Source organism: Varroa destructor, unplaced genomic scaffold, assembly GCF_002443255.2.
Source record: "Varroa destructor unplaced genomic scaffold, Vdes_3.0 BEIS01000001.1, whole genome shotgun sequence".
Taxonomy (NCBI): Eukaryota; Metazoa; Arthropoda; class Arachnida; order Mesostigmata; family Varroidae; genus Varroa; species Varroa destructor.
The window spans coordinates 1,960,950-1,972,581 of record NW_019211454.1 but is presented as its reverse complement, the minus strand read 5'-3'; the positions used below and the strand labels follow the sequence as shown (position 1 = coordinate 1,972,581).

Below are 11,632 nucleotides of genomic sequence, written 5' to 3'. Positions count from 1 at the left end.
TCTACCAAAACTTACTAGATTTAGATCCGGGTAATGGCAAGCTATATTGGCGCATGAATGGTGAAGGTCCCGCAGCACTCAGTGATGGTAGAGTTCCATAGCCGTTGATAAGCGGAGGCAGAGGCGTTAACGGGGTTGCACCAGCCGACCAGGAGCCTTGCTGTTGTGTACATTGACCGATGCCTATGTTTCCTTGTAATGGACAGAGCCTTTCATCCAGCCGATATTTGTTAAGGTCGGAAAGCAGCGATGGGCCGACGCTGGGTGATGCTGGAAGCCGAGGACTCGAGCCTCCGCTCGGTGGTCCGCCTGTGCTGCCCACCTGTAACCAGTGACCACCTGTCGATTGTCCAGACGATGAAGTTGCCCCGGCGGGAAAATCAAAGACCGATGGAGTATTCGAAGCCCTGATTGGACTCAACGACGTTTCTTGCAGGACTGGCGGCTGACAACGAGCCGACACCTATTTAAAGATGTTACCACAATTGTGTATACGTCAACCTATCGATCACCGAAATGGTCGCTATAAAAGTGAAGGATCTTGTCTCATATCAATGAAGTATAGAGATAGCGCCTACCATGCGCTCGGTCAGATTATTGTAATATAACCTGACAAAAATTGATAGACGAGTTAAAAAAACGAGTATGATTTACGTTCCATTACATGCTTTAGCTGCACAAATTAGTTGTACAGCGTAGATAACCTTAGTTTCTCTTTCTGCATCTAACATATAACAGAACCTGGAAACCTGAAGGCAAAACATTTTTGAAATATTGTTCTAAAAGTCCACTCAATTTATTGAAATTATAATACTTTATAGTACGTGTAATTCAGATTTTTACTGAATCACTATTTAAAAGGTCTCAATTCCGATGATGAAAACCATCTATACAGTCACATGCGTTAATTTGTTTCTATCCGTTAAACCAGACTCACCTCTAACTCTTGGATCTGCTTTACCAAAATTTGAATATGTTGAATCAGCTCCCGATTCTGCTGCGTCAGTAGCTGGTTTTGACTCTGTAGAAATGCAGGTTAGAGAATTTTGATATGGAAATAATTAGATCTAAGCATCTTTTTTTTTAACATTCATTTCAAATTGTTGACTCCGAAATGATAATCTGCGTCAGTGAAGTCAACATCCCATAACATCGGCAACAGATTTATAACTAAATGCGCCCAGAGCGAGAAAATTGTGGTGACCCTTGTTGCTAGCAGTAAAAATGAAGGACGTACGTACTCACCATGGCATCGATCCGTGCAGCATTTTCAGCTGTCAGTTGTTCACGGAGCAGCTTCACTTGAGACAATGCCTGATATGCTGCTTGACTTTGGTAATCCATTTGTGCGCGGAGCAACTGCAACTGATGCAACGTTGCCAACGAGGCGGGGCTGGAGTCGACGTCAGTGGCTCCAAAAGGAGGTGGAGCTTCAGAAACCTGAAAATAATGTGGTATTTGATAAACATAACATACATAGAATAGAAAAACCGTTTCTATTAAACTTATGGATGTGTTGTGCGCTTAAAGTTTATGGAATCTTTAAAGCAGAGCTAAATATTCTAATTTAGTCATTTACTAAAACTGCTAAGTTTCAAAGTTTGTAAACATTTGATGAGTTCCATAAAAGATAGTCTTTAACACAATAAAGAACGGGTAATAAACAACGGGAGAACACAAAACACATGATGCCTTCCAAGTTTAAAATTCAACTTGTCTAGTTACAAGATCGACGCACTAGGATCCGATTCGAGCGCAGTACGGGCGGATAGAAAGTCAATATAGCACTATAACGAATAGGTGGCTCATTAGTTTGCAAACCGTACCTGCGTGTTCATCGTGTGTATAAATATACATATACATAACGCGGATATACATAAAGCGGAGCAATATGCGGGAGAAGTATCTGAGCAGAGGATCGTCTTGTCCCAATGGACTGTTATACTAGAAATATTTTATATTTTTAGTTATAAGTTATACAAGTTGTATGTTATAAGTAGTACAAGGGGTGTAGAGCGTTCGCTACTAAAAATAAAATAGGTTCGAACGGAGGCGCAATCTCAGACGATTTGTATTTCACTAAACAGAACGGAAGAACAAGGTCAATGATGGTCTGTTATAATCAAGGCCCTGCTGTATGAAAAAATAGATAACACCTATAGAACTGATATGGAAATCTTTTAAGCATTTCTAAGGGCGTATTAAGATCATGAAAAGCAATGTCACTCAGATAATACCTGCGAGGCAAAGCTTCTGATCAGACTTAATCGCTACATACATTTTTGTATAGACTGTTTAATTTTTCTATAGTTAAATTCGCCCGGTATCTCCTAATACGATTTAACAGCCTTTAACTGCCGAAAAAACCAAGACACATGCCTGCAGCCTATACACTGTACAAAAGCTAGTCACTGCAATGGATCTGCCAGATATCTGTGGATAAATTACTGGATCGGGCGTCAAGTTAGGTGGTCAGAAAACTGTTATATTTAGTGTCTTAAACGTTCTGGACGATATCTTCTGATAATTGTGGTCGTTAATTCAGCGCGAACGATAGTTTAATTTTCATTTCAACAAATGGTTAAGGGTACATCGTTGTGCGTTACGGCGTAGGTTCTAAAGAGTTATGTTTAGTGGCTATGTCGCTGGCTTCGTGTCGCTGTAAAAACTAATAAAATATTAAAACGCATTTTTGAGCTTACTAACTTCGAATATACGCCTTGGCTACTTATTTCGTTGCAGTTTCTGTAGAAAGTTACGGAGCAAAAGCATAGGCAAGAAGGATTTCATGTAATAATATAAGGAGAAAAATCAGGGGTTGCTCACCGAACTCACCGATGGTGTCTGAGGCTGTTTGGCCTGGCCGTTGATAATAGCCTGTGGTGGTCCAAGGTCTTGGGTGGCACCCTCACACGTATCCTTCTTATCTTCTTCAAGCAGTTCTTTGTGCTCGAGAATCTCGGCGCTCGCCCCATTAAGTGAGCTCGCATTTGTTCCGGTCAGAGCTAACCCACCATTGTCTGTGGTTCCAAGAGCTCCTTGTTGTTGATTAAGTTTGTGGCATACTTCAAAAGCTTGACCAATGGTTCGAACAACTTCCGCCGCTTGACTCTGCAAAATCCGGTCAGATATAGCAGATACTTCATGCGTATTTTGATTGCCTAATTTACGCTTTCATATCTACTGAAAATTGCGCCGCTTCCGTTATTTTTATTATCACATTGAAGCCTATGAAGTTTAGAGAGAGCTATGTGTCACGCGCGGCGCTCGAGCTATCAACCTCTGGCTTTGTCGTCATAGCCTGAACAACCGCGCTGCTCACTACTATTGGTAAATTAAGGCATCAATGATTCATCATATCCGATACATAGGACATATCATGTGAAAAGTGCGCATAATAGACAATGTCAGATTTACATAAAAGTTCGAAAACATTCATATGTTGTCAATTGTCACACGCTATCTCAGTCGATGTCCATTCTTTTTCTTCCTTCAGTGCATGTATTGACCTTAAATCAATGATGACTTGGAAGGCTTTTGTCTAAAGTACTGCGCAATGTTACACTTTTTTTTATAACTAAGCGGTGTTATAGACGCTCTGGTCTAGTGTTTTCCACTTCGACGTCCATTTATGTTTTTTTTTTATCATTCCGGCCATTGCTGTATCTATTTAATCATTTAGATTGGTTGTTTTTAGGGTTACTTCAAAAGACAATAGACATTTTTGGTTTGTTTACGGAACAGATGTTTTGGCAATGCTTAGGCCCTCGCAAAAAAGCTTTTGACAAAAAATACCACATTATAGGAAACATTTTACATTATAATTATTGTGTAATTATATACATCGTCACAATTACCAATAAAACACTTTTTTCGTACAATCATTTCATTTACATATTGCCTCAAAATAAATTCCTGGCCAAATTTCACGAGGAAGAGACATCGAGAGTGAGGGAAATAAGTGGCAGTCAAAAGGATGTCTGCTAGATTCGTTACTAATGAAGGGAATTTCGAATAATAGCATGACGGTTAGAGCAGCTGACGGCGGAGGCAAGTGGGAAAAAAAGTAACCAATGGAATATGGCCTTTTAACATCTTAAAAGTAATCAACAGAAAGCAGTCTGTTCGAGAAAAAGAGGCCATTCACAGAGTGCTTGCCGACTGTGCCAAATATTACCTCCGTACCATCGTTCTGGAGGACTTAGACCTACCACATGTTCTCAAATATGGCCACCTCCCCACATGGAAAGCGCATGGCACGACACTGGCAACAAAAGCGCCTTGTGAACGAAAACCAATACCGATATTCTTTGGGAATAGTTTGTTTGGGAATAGTAGTTTGGGAATACCGATATTCTTGCGTCTTCTCATTGCCGCAATAAAAGCGCAACGTTTAGGCGCCTGAGCTATAGTGTGTGCGCGAAGGTGTATCCCCAAGCGCTCAATAGTCTAGGACAATAAATGCTTGATTCTAACGTGTTCTATGTCGAGGCCAATAAAACAGTGCGAGACCTATCTTATTGGTATCAACAGCAAAAAAAAAGTTCCGAAGGTTTCTATTGAAAACTCGCCCTTCGACGCTCTCCGAAGCAGGCCGCATTCTCAATAGGGTTGATAACTTCCTTTCAAAGGTGTACCAATACTAGTTTCGCTGACCGAAATTTTCAGAAAATCATTTGAGTAGATGAGAAAACTCTGGCACGTGCAAGGTGTTTGTCAAGCCTGCTAATCATTGGTTTTTCGAAAACTCCCTCTGCCTTTGAATTCCCACGATCTTCTATCTAAGGAAATGCGTATCGCTGTATAGGTTCACTGTAATTTTAAATGGCGAGCAACTGCTGGCCAGAACGTCCTCCTAAGATATCAGGAGTTCCGCATTTTCGTCCAGTTTTCATACTTTCTAAAACCATTTGCACCCTAAGCGCATTGACATAATTCAACCCGAACAACGCTCCGTTAATCCGTCAAATCGGTAATATCTCTGCCTGAACGTCAGAACGGATCTGCACGGAAGTAACAGTGGCGGAGCCAACAAGTGACGAAATGTTTTTTGTGGTCATCAGCAATAGTTTAAGGGTTTTGAGGTTTATGTGCCCAGAGCACAGATGATAGGATTCCTTTCCTTCTACCAGAAGAGTGTTCGATAACTTTCCATAATTTGGAATATCGCTTTTTAGAGTCTTCAGCGTATTGCTAGCAAGCACCAGATCCATTCTATACCTTTAGCAATGACTGTAGCAGGCTTGCTCGGACTGCTATAAGAGCATTTGCAAAACTCATGACTTCTCAGCCTCAACCACATCAAAACGTCTACCACACTCATAATAAAACTGGTTACAAAATGCTTTAAAAGCTGAGTCAAATTGCACTATAGACAGTGAATGTTCTGCACCTGATCTATGAATAGGTTTATAGGAGGCCTGTCGTATAGCCGGGTGGGAATTGGTCCTTTAGAAGATTTGCTCGAAAGTGAAAATAAAAAAGGGATTTTCCCCCAGCATAACAATGACAGGGCAATGGTCAGAAAAAAGCGGTACATACTAAACCGCAGAGGGCGTATATGGAAGTCTGTCACAATTTGTCACAGCCGCATTGCTAGCACAAGCCTTCGAAGACGGGCCACTAACCTTGTTAATAACGTAATAGTAGTCTCTGAAAAATATCCTATATATTATTCATAGGTAAGCATATTGAGAAGATTTACGTTCGGTTCTTTTACCAACAAATACAGAAGTGTTGGACTTGCAAGAATAACCTCATCAAGAATCTCAAGTAAGTGCTGCTGTGAAAAAAATCGCTGGAATACAAATACAAACCTTTTAAGTATATATTACATTTAAATAAAACTAATGTAAACGACGAGCAGAATTATTAAGTCAATTCGTAACGCGCACGGCGTGACAAACCCTTGGGAATGGTAAGTGGTTCAATAAAAAAGATCGGGCGAATGACAGGCGATGGCGATATAGGGACAAATGTTCCTCCTAATGTTTGCTTCTTGCAAATAATTCTTGTAATTTTTTTTATAGCACGAAGCAGTGTGGTAACAGTAACCTTTCGAATATTCAACTTGACAATAAAAGATCAAAACCTTATAGCCTTTGTTCTTTCTGACACGAGTTAAAGGTGCTTTTGAAATATATAATTTTTCAAAATCCTTCAACTGATGTTACCTGCTTGAACTGCTGAAAGGCCTGCCTCGGGAGACCATTGAAGGACAAGTTGCTGGTTCGTACTACATTAGCCTATCCAGACAACAGCCTTAAATGTGCACTGTGCCGCTGATTTGCAGTCAACGTCATTTTAGCCAAAGACCGGTTAGCCCTGGAGTACAATAGCAACGAATCTTCTTTGACGTGAAATTTCATTCGGAAATGAAAGAATAGAGCTTTTTTGTTTTCGTTAGGTGTAACTTTCGCCAGGAAACGGAATTAGTGCCAAACCGAGGTACAAGTATGCAGGATCCAGAATTCTATAAGTGAAAGTCCCACAATACCTGATGAATACTTCGGCAATAGTCTTCACAACATATTAACTTTCTCAAAAGTTTAAGAAAAAAAACACTACTTTAAAGCGTTTCGTTTCTAAATCCAGTTGCGTGCTAGTACTTTGTTTTTATACGCTACCGGCACTCACAGACGTGTTGTGGTGTTTTTAATAGTAATTCGATGAATGAGTTCGACTCTAAAGATGCTGACCTCATTTTCACTTCGGTCACACGGTACGAACATGGTGATTATAACCGAAAGAAGTATCGTGGGTGGCAGCCAATATTAAGACGTCTCGCTTATTCCATCATCTACGTCACTGCTTCCTGTTAGAGTCAACCCCTTCGGGCTTCACTGCTGCAGCAACTCGTATTGCTTGATGGCTAGTCGAGGCCTAAGATTTACAAAGTACAACAAAACATAAATCTGCGGACCAGCATAATTGTGCCATATAATATATATATATAGAAGGAAAAAGAAAACGAGGCCTTCTATGAGCGGCTATTTAGTCTTTTCTTTAAAATAACCATTAAGAACACCAGTGAAGCCGCTTCATGTAATTTTCGTGACGATTTCTGCTGAAGTGATGATTTGACGTCAGCAAAATGACTACATCCAGAAACGCAAATGAATTAAATAGACATTATTTGATTTAGCCATTGTTAAACTTTAAGAACTTTTCCTATTTCCCTTCAAGTTACTTTTTGGGAAATGCTGTCTGATCCCGCGTATGCGTTAGCCAGACGTTTAATCGAGTGTTTTACGATTTAATAAGATAGGCAAAGCTGTGGTGATTTTTGTTTGACAGCATAGGATACACAAGAAACCATCTCATGACTATTAAAAACAGATTTGAGCTACAACGTGGGGATTATAGTAAGCTCTCTGTGATAGCTTTTCTGTCTAAGATATTCGCCAAGCCGTCAGAGGCACTTCGTCTAGGCGTATTCCATAATAATCAAGCGTCATAAACAGTTAACATCTACCATGCATGAAGTTTGACTAAATCATTGCCTGGGTACATGGAAATTACGCTTTGATTTCTACGTGACGTTATTAAGCTTTATTTTCGGCTAGCACTGCGTTATTCCGTTAAATGATTATTGCTATCAACTTTGTTGTAGAATATATTGGTTCTAAAGTTTTGCCCATCGCTATAATCCCATTCATTGTTTCCATTTGTCTCGGTGAGATCTTTTTCAAGCACCAGTGGGTTCCGGAACGACGATGGGCAGGTGTGAATATGCAAAATAAGTGTAACAACAAGAAACACTGGCTGGATATGGTGGCTTTGCCACGTACCGTTTTACGAATGTTCTATTCGGGAAAAGCTGAATTGTAGAAGCAATATGCACGACATTCACGCTCGCTGGTCGGATTATTTATTCGACAATGTCTATCACAAAGTCCGCCAGTTTGTCAGTCAAACAGTCGCAGGGTGACAGACGAAAACGAGCGAGAGGGTAACGGGTTGACAATGATAAAGCGACATGTACGAAACGACTTAGCACAGGCGGGAGCAGCGAGGCTTTGAAATATCTGTTTTTGGGTTTTAGCATTCGTTACAGGCAGACGTGATTTTGTGCATTCTACAACAACGAGCAGGCAACCATAACCGCGTCCCTTAATCAATACCTATTTCCTTTTGCGTAGAATCTAATTTCTATAGTAGGTTGAATCTGGTCAGTACTGTATATAGGCGACTTGGCTTTGAATTATGTTTTCCCTATTTTGCAATTATTTACAATATACTGATAGCCTCTCAGTTCTGATAATCCTGGTTAAAGGCCAACATTTCTGCACTATCGATAAGTTTCAGTGGGTGTGTAAATAGCGCCAACTCATTTTGTTATTGACTAGAAAAATAACTATGCAACTATATCAGCTTTATTTTCTACATTATGCGTCGGCTTTACTACTACGGATTAATCAGAAGCGTATCAGAGAACATGGACTTGGCGCATGCATAGATTTCGCGTTTTCACAAGTAATCCCTTGATCACATAATGTGGACACCGTGAACACACTTGTACATCTCATGCACACAGACAAATTTACACACGAACCTGTTCCCTATTCCTGGTCGGCATGAAAAGTACTTCGGAACTAACGCTTTTTCGCACCGATGCTTTCTCGTCTTCATCACTAGACCATGAGTCTATTGTTGTCTCTTTCACAGAGTTGATTTTCTCGAGGTCAAAACCGAGGTTCGTCGAACTGTTCGAAGACTCTGAGTCACTCTGAGATCCTGATAACTTTTTCATAGATCGTTCATATTCCCGGCATTTACAACGGTCTTTGTCGTAACCAGAGCGGCTTGAGAAAATCTTCCGTGCGCGCTCAGTGTTTTTCTCCGGCTCCCTAAACGAAAGCTGCTTCTTTGGTGGTCGCTCACTGCCAGGGGGCACTGCTCGGCGTAAACTTGATTGCCGCTCAGGCAGAGGACCTTGCAGGTACCCAGTGGAGACGGTATGTCGAAGAACAGTTTGCACCTTACTTGGACTCTGGGGTGCTTTCGGAGGTGGCTTCGCAGGCGTTGGTGCAAAATATGACGTGGGGGTAACCTCTGATTTCTTTCGTCTGAGGATGAACCTTTTCATTAACGAGTCGGTTATTGCCATTTTGACCTAGTTGTGGACCTGCTACAGCGCAGGGATCCCTTCCGGAGGTCCCCTAATCCGATCACCCCAGTGCAGTCGCTAGCGATATTAGGGGCCACATCAGTTCGCACTGATTTTGGACTGTCGCATCTATTGGTGTGGCTATTACTGTTGCAGGTACATGGGAGAAACGCTCCGATATCATTAGGGGTCCCCGCACTGTCGTCTATCACACTCTTACTCATCCAGGGGCAACTGAAACGTACAACAGACCGGAGAGCAGCAGCCCGTCTCGCCGCGGCTACCGCAGCGACTGCCACAGTCGCACTACGATGACCAGCAGTTTCACCAGTTTAACCCACAGAGGCAACGCCACTAAGAGGGTATTAGTACTGGTCGACGTTAGCGAGCTGCAGTTCTGCTATTAATGATTGCAATAGAAGCAACAGTAACGCCGTAAGGCACACCCGAGGCACTTGTCCTTACTTTTCCTCTCTCCCATTTTACTTGATGACGAAGTAGCAAACCACTGGTGCATTGAAACGAAGTCAGCAGCCAGGTAGCAGCGGACCTCCATCAGGGACATATAGACGGAGTCTATGGGTCCAGACACAACAGAGAAAACTCGGGTTCTTATCGCGGCTGATGCTGGCGATGATAATCGACTAACTAGTACATACAAACTACTTAACAGGGCAACGTATTAGCACTCTGTTGCGTTTTGCAACAGACCTTTCTGCTCAAACAGCAGCAGCAGTAGCAGCGTCGATACGTTTAAACAAGACATGTGTCTGTGCTTTCTTCAAGTATAGCGGGAGGGTAGAAACTGATCTCGGGAAGCGCTCCTCAGACCTATTCTAGTGCCATTTCAGTACCACGCTGCGTTCAGGGCGACAGCGAGTTCTTCCCTTTCCTATGGGTTTTTAGGCGATGACTGCTCGTCTTTATGGCCGAGGTGCGGCAAAAGTGTTCGACCGATATGATTTTTTGCCGTTGTTACAACGCGTGGACCTATTTAATATGAGAAGACATCATAGTTATAACAAAATTGGAGTGAACAATGAGCTCCCATGTATGGTTTGTCGTTGGGTCGACAATAAATGGGCCTGACGTCAGTCCGTGAATCAGCCTGTTCGAGTACAATGAAAATATGGCAGCCAATAGATTTAGACCAGTAGTTTATTCTGTTGAGTGTCTGTTTCTTTGCGAAAAAAATAATAATAATAATAATAATAAGATATATGCACAGGGAACCCTCTCCTTCCTACCATACTTCGTCATTTTCTTTGCCGTGAGTGAGCAGGGCCTTTTTTTTCCTCTCTGTATTCTTTTTCTTCCGCTATAGCGTAACAACTCGGTATCAACGTGACGCAGGTTCCATTCCCACCGCCGCAAGCAGCAGTGCTACAACCGTCGTCTATAGCTTGAATTCGAGTGGGGCTAGAGGTTTCGGGCGAATTAGGACCGTATTGTGTGTCATCTACTGAGTAGTCACCACCAACGGCCATTTACATTAGACACAGCACAATGACAGCAGCTTAAACCTCAGCAACAACCCTAACACAGACAGCATCGGCTGTGACCGTGATGAAGATTACGGTGGACAGCAGGCATCAAACTTCTGGGCAGCGTCTAGCAGTTACTACCGCCACTGGCAGGCTTCGTCTGTTGCAGTTGCCATTGCAACAGCCGCAAAACGAATGCTGGCTTGACATTTGCCACTGGACGAGGGTCCAAGGACCTTTTCATGCTACAACAATACGACAGAGCTCTATACAGGTCGCTTTCTCATCCTGTGCTGTTGGTTCTACGTATTTGCTGTCTGCAGGGTCAGAGCTGCTGCGGCTTGGCACAAGGCTTTAACGGCTGCTTTTGTTTGCATGAAAAGAGAAGACGACGAACCCGAGAAGCAGTGCGGATGAAGAAGACGTGCAAAGGATGCTATCGATGCACGCGGCCGTTCAAGATGCATTGCCGTTGGCATCTGCATCAGATGCTAACCACAGCAATGCAGAGCGGTCTTGCCAGCAGACAGACACATATAGCGCTTTTCCCTATCTCCACATGCACACAGTCGGCATGACTCGTTCAAAGCTCCTATGTAGAGAAAGAGCGGCCCGAATCGTTAGTCGCGGGGCCGCCTTCCCGGCACACTCATCGGTTACTTCGCCAGCAAACAGCAATGGCCTGCTTGTCTGTTTAGCTGGCTGGCCGGTTGCTGACTGCCAGAACCAGCGGTTCTGCTTATGTGCGCCAATTTAGCCGAGCAGTCTAACCGTTTTCATTCGACATTGTTCCACACCAGCTGCCTGTGTTGTTTTGTAGACAAAAGACATATATATTACGGTCTATGCGGCTGGTTAATGCTACACCCTGCATTATACTTTTATCGGAACGGATTTGTTCTGTTTGAGTTAGTTTCCGTCTGCCGCTGGGTACTCCTATCTGTGTGTGTGTATTTGAGTGCATGTATGTGTTTGTATGCTGCACGTGTGCGCGCGTGTTTTCATCGCTTCGAACCACTGAGCGCGCGTCTAGTGTGGG

The 11,632-nt window shown here is 42.6% G+C and overlaps 1 protein-coding gene across 5 annotated transcripts in view; it reads right to left on the bottom strand.

The window, feature by feature from the left end:
- LOC111250058 (carboxyl-terminal PDZ ligand of neuronal nitric oxide synthase protein) overlaps positions 1-11,632 on the bottom strand; it is a 30,466-nt gene that overhangs the window by 3,335 nt on the left and 15,499 nt on the right. For 2 of the 5 annotated variants that reach the window (XM_086991251.1, XM_022804749.2), the window contains 4 exons: positions 2,827-3,111; positions 1,246-1,440; positions 938-1,021; positions 16-463 (listed from right to left, as the gene is read on the bottom strand). In XM_086991251.1, coding sequence (XP_086847377.1) covers positions 16-463; positions 938-1,021; positions 1,246-1,440; positions 2,827-3,111 — 1,012 coding nt within the window. Of the gene's footprint in view, positions 1-15; positions 464-937; positions 1,022-1,245; positions 1,441-2,826; positions 3,112-8,554; positions 10,007-11,632 lie in introns of those variants that run through there. The other 3 variants (XM_022804685.2, XM_022804701.2, XM_022804694.2) reach the window with 3 other exon arrangements.